This window comes from Aptenodytes patagonicus, chromosome 2 (genome assembly GCF_965638725.1).
Source record: "Aptenodytes patagonicus chromosome 2, bAptPat1.pri.cur, whole genome shotgun sequence".
NCBI lineage: Eukaryota > Metazoa > Chordata > Aves > Sphenisciformes > Spheniscidae > Aptenodytes > Aptenodytes patagonicus.
The window spans coordinates 165,164,176-165,174,430 of NC_134950.1; the positions used below are offsets into that span (position 1 = coordinate 165,164,176).

General features: G+C 40.7%; 1 protein-coding gene across 1 annotated transcript in view; it reads left to right on the plus strand.

The window, feature by feature from the left end:
• Positions 1–8,895, plus strand: part of XYLB (xylulokinase) — a 92,052-nt gene extending 83,157 nt beyond the window's left edge. Inside the window, exons 18-19 of the mRNA XM_076331974.1 lie at positions 569–663; positions 8,612–8,895. Coding sequence (XP_076188089.1) covers positions 569–663; positions 8,612–8,695 — 179 coding nt within the window. The 3' untranslated portion in view covers positions 8,696–8,895. The remainder of the gene's footprint in view (positions 1–568; positions 664–8,611) is intronic.
• Positions 8,896–10,255: the final 1,360 nt, after the last annotated feature.

Genomic DNA, 10,255 nt, shown 5'->3' on the forward strand with positions numbered 1-10,255 from the left:
GGGCTTCGTAATAATATTACAGTGTACATCTACAAATAGGGTGTTCCGCAGTTAGCCTGGGGTTCTTAGCAGATGTAACAAGGAACTCCTGAAATGCTGCGATTCACTTGCAGAGCAAAATGCTGTAGTAGCAGAACTCTCCTATTATTCTGCTTCCTTATATAAAAATGTATTTAATAATTCGTAGTGTATTTTCTTGACAGTATTTTAATTTTTCTTCCTTTTTTGTTTAGTCACATTTTGTCCTTGAATCCCTTGCTTCCACATATTTTCACTACTGTTTACTGTATTGTTGTAACCATAAATAATTACTGATATCGTTGAGTAGCATTTCTGCTGCTTATCTATTCTCCAGGGTACAAATTGAGTGATTGGCAAAAACTCAATCACAGACTCCCCACTTCCCGGGCTAGCGCATTGGAATGTAAGATCTTCTGCCATTTATCCTTCAATCCTGAATGCTGACCTGACCAGGGAAGATCAATATAATGTATTAATTTGCCAGGGAGTCAAGGCACATCCCTCATTGTGCTTTTTGCATTGATCAGGATTGTGATTCTCATTGCAGGGCTTGTAGCTGAGACGAACGTGTCCTTGGCTGATGTCGTAAAATTAGCACCGGAGCCTAGATTGGCTGTTACACCAACCGCTGGGGCTGAGGAGGTGAGCAAGCTTGGGAATACCATTTTTCTTTTCATTTCCTGTCTGCTTCAAAATGTAGTGGCTTACTAATTCTTCTAGTAAAATAGATTAATTTAATAAACGTTTGGTTACACAATTCTTACTCCTTGTTGTAAAGATAGATTTGATTTTGGGAGATCTTTAGTGTTGTAATGATGCAATAATCTGATCACTCCATCCAGGTCTGTGAGAGTGAATTTTCCTAACTGGGTGTGATCAGAGAGCAAAATCTGTTCTTAAGGGACAGAAAAAGTTCTGAAATAGGTTGAATTTGGATACAGGTCAGTCAGGTTGTAACTGATGATATTGACAAAATAGTCTTGACTTGTTTGCAGCAAGCAGCATGGAAAAAGGCGTGGTGACGGTGCTTTCTGGCCTTTTGGAAAACATCCCCAAAAATCCTTCCTGTCTGATCTTAAACAGTGGTCAGCAATTGTATATCTTCACTTGTAGCTCCCAGTTGGAAAGCGTGCCAACTGGGAGGATTCAGTAGGCACAGGTCTTCGGCACTGTGCCCGTCCTGGGAATTTCAGTGCATCTGGAGGTGAAGCTTGTGCTTTATGGGGCCACATAGATAAAGCAAAAGGAATAGTCATTGTTGCTAACGATGTGGTTCCAGACCCTGTAAAACCAAGGAAGGAATCATTGTCTCAGGCTCTCCTGCACCTCTCGCTGTCAGGTGCCAAAGGCCTTAGTTTACAACAGCTTCTGAAATGTAATGTCCAGTAATAAATAAACAATACAATATAGCAAGATTCCTAGAGAACACAAGTGTAAATAACCAAAGGTGAATCTAACTCTGTCTTCAGCTGTTGCAGAAACTTCTTTTACATCAACACAGCCTTACACTCTCCATTTATGAGATTTGGATGTGCCCTAACTACAGGCAACAAGGTTTTAAAGCTTTTATTTAAACTGGGAAATTAATGATCTGCCAGAACTACTAACTCCCAGCTACATGTGTAGTGGAGCACCAGATATCATCATGAGTAATAATAGAAAAGATCATGCTGCATTGTGCCTGCCAGCGTATTATTTAATTATTAACTGAGATGGAGGAGCTTAGTAATCGAATAGAAGTCCCCTTCAGAAATATTAAGACATTGAATAATTTAAACTTGATTGATCTGATCTCATTTACTCAACCTTCCCCCCTCATTTTAAAAGATAAAATAATTAACAGCAATGGCCTGTGTCGTATGTGTTGCAGCTGAAGCCTTCTGCAGGGAATACACTTCAGGAGCAGAATCCCCGGTGTCTGATTCAACCTCACGTTGCTGCCCTGTCCCCCCCAAAAATGCTGTCTGCTGAAAAGCTGCCAGGCTGGCTTGTGTGGAGGTGGAGAGTGCTGAGAGACCTGCTTTTGACCCACCGATGCTGCTTCAGCTATAAAACTCAAGGGCAGGGAATACAGCTGTCACTCACAGGGGCCTTGCAAGAGCAGCAAGCACCTTGTACCCCTGCAGGGGCCAAGCTAACCTAACTGGAAATATCAGTGGGGAATTCATTTACTTCTTTCTGTTTTACTGTCTGCATAAAATGGCCTGGAAGCTAAAAGAGTTAATTATCTCCCTCTCTATACTTTTCTTCTCCTTTTCCACTTGGTTAGACCTGGCTCTCATAGCACATCTTTTTATTGGTTTTAAATGATGTACAGGAGTGAATTATTGCCCCAGTAGATAGGAGTGAATGATAGAGAAGGTAGTGGCCAAACAGCATGTGAAGGAATAACCGTTCCTGTGCTTTAGCTTAGCTTGCCAGACTCATTCCATTAAAAGCAGCTTCTTGCAATTATGTATTCCACACCATTTTTTTTTTTTTTTTTTAATTTCTATCTTATAATTTTGCAGTTGATGGTGGATTCCCTGGCTAGTTTCATGGCTGTGAAACTGCAGAAAGCCAGAGGGCCTGTCAGTAATACAGTGTGTTAGTATGAACAGTGCAGTAAAAATTCATAATGTGGTGAGTCAGTTTGATTCTGTTTTTTACAGAGCTGCATCTCCCTGTCCATCCAATTTAATTCTGTTGAGGTTAGAGGCTTTCACTTAAATGACGGTTCTTTTTATAAACTTCAAAGTCATCCTGAGGTTAAGTTCTGTCTCACTGAGGAGCTCTTCTGAAAGAGTCTGGCTAACCAATGTGAAATTCCCCGGACCACTTCCCTAAATTTTTTGGACGGCTACAGCTAAATCTTGGCAGGATGGAGAAAAAACAGGTCATAACACAGCAATCTGCTCTGGTTTCATCCTTTCTTCCTGGTATAGGTCAGAGGCAACATGCGTTAGATCATTGGAGGGAGGAAAACCTCTTACAGACAGAGGTCAAACAACAGTTTGATGTAGCTTCATTGCCAAGGCTTATGCATGCAGTAGGGCTTTCCAGGAACCAAAAAGGCAAAAAGTGTTTCTTTGGTTGCTGAAGGATCATTTGTGATAATGAATGTGATTTCAAAAAGGAAAAGCAGGGCACACAAAACAGCTCTTCTAGTTCAATTAAGCTGATGGGCAGGTAAAATAAAGTCACAAGATGGGAGACATAGAGCTTGTGATGGGTGATGAGTTAGTAGTTAGTGGAAGCTGAGGTCCCATAAGTTCCGACTTGTCTGGCAAAAATGTGACTTTACCTTGTAGCAGACCATCCTGCCTGGAGGAGACCATTGCAAAGAGGATAAATCCCTCTCTGTGGCTATGACCCTACATCTCTCGGTTGAATCTGATTTCACAGTATATTTGTAGGGTGTGGGGGCTCACCCAACTTGAGCTTGTTTCTAATTCTGTCAAGACCCAAACAGATCCTAAGGTATTCTGGTGGTAACCATCATGGTGATAGTCTTTGGTCACTTACTCAACCAGGCTAGCTGAAGTCAGTCATCTGTGGGTTAACCTGATGAATCCTTCTCCCTTGTTTTCAGAATAGCAACAATTAAAGAGTCATCTCACCTCTTCGGAGCCTCCTCTCTCCCTCAAGGAAAAAGATTAATCAGAACCACTAAGCATGACATAAATAACCAGGAGATTCTAGAGCAATAAATATATGTTAACAGACAGAAAGAATCTATTATTCTGGTATTAGAATTCAGCTCTATTTTAGTAATCTATTAAAACAGAGATGGTTGGCTAGTTGGTTAATTAAGCAAAAAAGCATGAGAGAGAACACGATTATCTAGAGTTGATAACTTGTGTTTATACAAGCCGTGTGCCTATGATGTACTGTCAGATTTATTGTAATATTGTCGTGTAGGGTTTTGTAGGGAGAAGGTGTAGCGCAGTTCACTACCTCTGGATGTGTAATTTTTGATTGCATTATTGACTCTATTGAGATGTATTAATGCTGCAAAAATTCAAGAAGGGAATATGTAGACCTAACAGGTTTCTTGACTTTGGTGAACTGCCTTGCAAGTAGGTGGATTTATAGAAGTGACTCTATTACCCAGGAAGGTTATAATGACCTATTTATTGATTTAAAATGATATTTTTGTTGAGTTAGATTTTGGAGGGGGGAGCTTGTTTTCTAGAATTGGTTTAGGTTGGTAATTTAGTGCAAAGTAGGTAATAATAATACAACCACAAAAATATAATAGGTATTGATGGGAGTTTGATTAAGATTATTTGTGTAGCCAATAATTTTTTTTTAACCTATTAAAGTTAGATTGATAGGCTCGCAGAATGAATATCTGAAGTAAATAAAGTGACAGTTTGAGGTGTGGTTCCTTGGAGGAGTCTTCAGAGTATTTCAGGATACCGTCACATTCTTTCTGCTTTAAGAGTATTCTTTCTGTGTTGAGAAACACAGAACAACTGCTGTGATGTAAAAATAAAACATCTGTATCTCTTGATTTCTTAAGCAAAACTCTTTGAGTAATTTGAGGTTTTTTTTTTTTAAAAAAAAAAAAGGAACCTACCAAAAGTAGCAAGTGTTTGTGAGAGACTGATTAATTTTAATCTATTCAGGGTAGATTAAATGTACTTGGGTAGATTAAAATTAGATAATCACTAGCATCGTCTTTGTAATTTGTAAATTTTGAATTGCTCCAATCATTGGCTAACATAGCATTGCAGGAGATAGAAGGGTCCACGTGGATTGTTATTTGTAGTAATAATTTGTAGCTGGTTTTGCTTTTGGAGGGCAGCAGGGACAATGTCCCATTGTCCCAGACATTGTACAAAGAAACAGTAAAAGACCCGTTGAGTTCATAGGCTGGTACTGTGGTGAGATATAGTCCGAGGAGGACATACTTGATTTGGACTAGAGAGCAAGGTAACATTTCTTTGAATGCATTTTCCAGGGAGGGCAGGTGAAGTTATTCTCTGTTATAATGCAATATTTATCATTAGCATTTTCTTAGTTATTCATGGGACCGTCGGAGTGTGGCCAAATTATCCTAGGAGAGAAGTTTAGGGTTTGTAAATGAAGCCATCAGAGTACAGCTAATGTTGTGGAGTAGTCTATAGAGATAAGCAGGAGAAAAGGCCGTAATATAGCAAGGACAATTAAATTACGGACAATAATAAGGTTCATGTTGTGATACATGTAATTACTTTTGTTAAATATCATGGTCTGATATATTAGGTTTGAGGCTATGACAGAGAGGGAATTTATGTTCTTGAGTTTTTATGCATCATTGACAGTTCTTTATTCCCTTTGGACCTCAATTATTAAAAAAAAAAAAAAAATCTATGTAATTGCCTCAGGAAGAAGGCTCCTGGAATTGCTTAGGAGGAGTTGCCCGAGGTTCTGCGGAGGCAGTTCAGTCGCGGCAGACATGGAGAAGCATCTTTCACAGACACAACTGTGTGGATGCTCAGGCCATGCTCTTGGTCGGTTCAGTTTGGCTTTTCTTCTCTGTACTTCATGGGAGCTGCACTGCTTTGGCCCCAAACTTCAGCTGGCGTCAAGCTGGCATGTAAGATACTGCTTGTGAAAAGCTTGTATTATTGCTGCGCTTAATCAGCCATGATGTACTGGTGGTATTACAGCCAAATTCCCTGAGGAGGAGGAATTTAAAACTTTGGCTTAGCCCTCTGAACTGCGCTCTTTTTTACTCCAAATGAACAGGAATAGAGTACAAGGAATATTCTTAATTTTTGTTTGCATTTTTTTCAGATGGTCCATAATGCAGCATTCATTTACACTAATGGCTGGGAAGCTTATTGCAAATGCCTGAATTTTCTCAATTAGCAAGCTAAGTGCTTAAGTCCAATAAGCAGGAAAAGAAACTGTATCAGTAAATGTGGTTGTTCATTTATTTTGACACATTTTAATCTAGAGTGATGTATTAACAATAATACTTCCCAGTCTTCTAGTAAATGCGCTGCTGTGAATTTTGTAAAAATACTGCTGGGTAGGTAATATGGAGCCTGCTTCCTCAGTGGCTGAGCTCGTTTACCAGTGCAGCTCTGTTGTGCTGAATCTTTGTTGAGCAGCGCCTAGGGTTTATCAAATTTACAGAATAGAAAAGTAAGAAATAGCGAGGCTTGATTATAGATGCTTCAGTGAATAAAGGAGCTGGTTTTGTTTGAAGTACTGATACTCCCAGTATAGCCATAGTTGCCTGCTCAATATTTTGTTTACTCTGATGTGCATATTTAGCAGAAATGGGAGCAATAATATTCTTTGGGAACATGAAAAGAATATATATACATACTTCACTGAACCCCCAAGGCCCTCATGTAGTCAGTTAAAAATACCATGCTGAGTCATATGGCATTTCATAATAGTGGTGCATTTTATTTTCTAACCCCATGAATCTGCATAAATCTCCATGGATCTCAGTATCGCTGTTCCGTGGAGAAGAGGAGTTGGGGCACGTACATGTTAAATGACTTGTCGGGGGTCGCTGAATGAGTCTGTTGCAGAGGTAGGAGTGAGTAGGTTTCTCTGTTTTAATCAGTGTAAGTTTAAGACACAGTAAGCTTCAGTTAATCACCGTGAGGTAGGTTTAAAAACTGTCCTGATGAGGCTTTGGCTGCCAAACAGTGTCCCTTTCCATTTGCTGTAGGTGCTCCTTCTCTTCTTCCCCTTGATATACTTAATCTGTTGAAGAAATGTACTTTAACTTCTGTAACATCTGGTTGGTAAAAGGGAGGAGTTAATCATAACAGGCTGCTTCTGCAGAGTTTGTCCATTAAGTCGCTCTCACCTGCCATCGTGGAAGGTGGAAGTGGGAATGAAGAGATAAATCCAGGTTTCACTGTTCAGGCTGAAACCATTGTTCAGGAAGAAAGAAACACAGAAACTGGATATTTTGCTAAAAACTGAAACACAAGAACAAAACACGCTAATTCTTTATTTCCTAGCTGAGAAAACTGCAAACTCTTGATATATATATTTTTTTTAATCTGAGAAAGTGTGAGTCACTGAGGCTACTGCAGGACTGTACATAAAACTGCACAAGAACAACCCTGTCTCTTCCTACGGCCTCATAGTTTACACTTGAAACATCTTCCTCCTGAATTTTTCATGCACATACAGTCGTTGGCTGTGGCTCTTATCTGGAAAAGGATAAAATGCATTTAAATGCTGGATCTCACTTATTGATGAGAGCAGTAATTCAGTTTACTGGGTATGATTCATTATGGCTCTATAACCTCTCTGAACCTGGAGCCAGGAGCGAGACTGCCCTGATTATGAATAACATCAGTGCAGAGGGCTTGTAGACTAGACTGGCGGCCCCTAGGATTCATTGCGGCAGTGATATGATCTTATGGCATCCTCCTAAGGACTGCTCGAGCCTGTACCAGACCCCATACTGGCTCCTGGCAGTCCTTTCTTTGTGCTCGAGCCAGCAAATGAGTGAAGCTGTCCTGGTATGGCTTGTCAAACTCCTGATTTTATTAGATGGACAGTTAAAACCAGAAAGAGGAGGTAAGGAAGAAGGTGTATCTCCAAGATCTAGATGAAATACAGTTTTGGGTTGGAGTCAGCAGTAGGGCTAGGCTCTAGTCAGAGTTTCTGCTATGTAACCTGGTCACATACAAGCAGCTTATCTTCTGCGATATGTCCTGTGACGAATTTGAAGCAAAGGGGAAAAAAAAAAGGTAACAAGAGAAACAAATCCCAATATGGATCTCGCCCATATCCAAAAGCATAGGGCGTGTTTGAGTCTGGGGTTTTGAATACATTTGAGCCTTGATTCTTCTTTTTATGGTTGTAACAATTCTGGATCTAAAAATTCCTGGAGAATTCTAGCTAGGGAAATACAAAAAAGCTACTCAGATACTCGGTGTCATTGCGGAAGGAAGTTGGGTCTCCCTTTGTCCCCCTGGGCCTGGGATCAGGGAGCGAGGAGCCTGGCCATGGAGCAGATTGTAGATGGGAAAAGTCGTGGCTGTGAAAGATGTGAAGGAGAGAAGAAGCTCAAATAGATAGAGGAGTATAAGAGGGGCGGGAGAGGGAGTGTGAAGTGTATTTTAGAAGGCCCTGGTCAGCATATTGGCCAAGGAGGACTCTTCTGACAGTGGTGTTTGACTGTGCTAGGGGGTGGCAGTGTGCTTATTAGAAAGGCAGAGGAGGAGGGGACAGAGGCAGTGATCCGTCCTGAGGTAGCGGAGGGAGGCAAGGACAGGAGTTCTGCCTGGGTGATTAGGACAGCTATTACCAAGGGGGCATGTCAGGCTGGGAGAGGTGACTTTAGCAGAGCTGCTTCCTCTGGAAGTAATGACTTCTGCTTGTAGCAAGAACGCAGCCACAATAAGAACAACCTGTGCATGTCATAAAATTAAGCTGTAAAGGACATGGTAGAAAGGACTGTGACATTTGAAGAAGGAAGACTCTGCAGCATTTTCTTGAGCAAATTGGGGAAAAAAACCTAAACCTTCAGGTACCTACAAAGATGCTGCATTGTTCAGGTCTGAAGATGTTTTTTAACTGCAGCGTGATGTAAAAATCTAATTTTTCAACTTAGACATATTTATTTCTTTTTCCTTTCTAGCTCTATCGTCCACTTCTGAAAAGATATGCTGAGCTTGAACAGAAGGTTATCTACAACCCAACCTCTTCTTGTCTTGTGAAATAGAAGCAAACAAAATTTATAAGTCAGCTGAAGAGTGGACTCCCAAGGAGAAGATCAGAAAAGATTTGCTCAGAATTTACTGGAGTTGTTTAAATCATTTTGTTTCTCTTTGTAGACAAATAATTTTTAAATGTCTGTGTTTGAGTGTGTTGGTGGAAAAAATTACATTGTGATTGAAAACCTGATTAAAAAAGCATCATGTTGCTCTGTGTGTTTGTGACTTCAATTTTTCTTGGGTACTTTTCAGATCGTGCTTGCTGTTTCGGAATAGCTGGATGACAAAGTCAAATCCATTGTATACGTGAATCACTCTACCCATCTCTGTCAGCTTTGATTCCATGTGTTTAGCATGCCGGTCTCTCCGTATACCTATCTAGCACAGTATCTTAATTCCACAACTTCTCCTGCTTAAATCTTTTGAAACAATCTTTATGTACATCTGTAACTTGTCGATGTTTATATCTTTGCCTACATGAAACCGACAGAAAGCATAAGCACACTGACTTAATCCCATCTTTCTTTAATATGTGGAGATTTGTGGTGTGAAGGCTGATTAAAGTCTTTAAAGACTCCCTGGGATCCTCAGAGAAGGGGAATTCTTGTTACATGACACTATGGAAAGTCTGTTGTGTGATAAAACATGATGTGGCTGGATTTTATATATTGTGGAAAGCACAGAGGCCTTATGTGATACAGACGCCATTGCACAATGTTTTACTTGACATCAGTTTTGTAAAAAAGAAAGGGAACAAATGTGGGAAGTTTTACACGTTTCCTTTCTGTTTCAAAAAGCAGAAGTCAGTTTATCTGCACACCGTTTTGGGGTTATACCGTTTTCCTTTCCTCCTTCAGGTGTCATGGCTATGAAATTCTTTGTGTCGTGCTGAGTGCGACTGCCGAAGTAGGGCTCTGCTTGCAACAAGGCATGAAGGTCACTGTTGGGTTTTTTTTTTTTTTTATACCACCAATACCCCATTTCTTTCTTGGAGATCCTGAGCACAACTGCCCTTGCTCTGTTGCTGCTCTTCCACTTCAAATGTTTTAGTCCAGATTAAGTAGACTCTGGCTGAGAACATCTCAGAGAAAATACAAACCAGGAGATCTTTCTACAGAGGCGTGTGGAAGTCGCAGAATTTGAATGAACACCCTAAATCACCCTGTGTAAGGGGGAACACGTTACTGCACCATTCCGCAGTGCCAGTATGTTTCCCTTAGGGTAAAATTTCTTTTGGGTATAAAGCAGACTTGTTTAATGAAAGTGACTGAAGCCTTTCTCCCCTTCTTATGGAAGTTGTAATGTGCCGAGGGCGTAAGCCAGGGAATTGTAGGGAGTAGAGGATCTCTTTACTGAGTATTTGGGAGCTGGATTATATCCCTGCTGGAGGTGGGTGACTCAGATTTGTATTCTTCACACTACAGTGGTCTAGGAGCACTCTCCCTCTCCCTGCTGCATCTCTGCAGTGAGGGTGGGACCCCCTTGCTGTGACTTGCCTCCGGAGTGGCAGGGGAATGGGGGCACGTTCCTCCTGTGCTCTCCCTTTTATATTTAAGTGCTTCATTTGC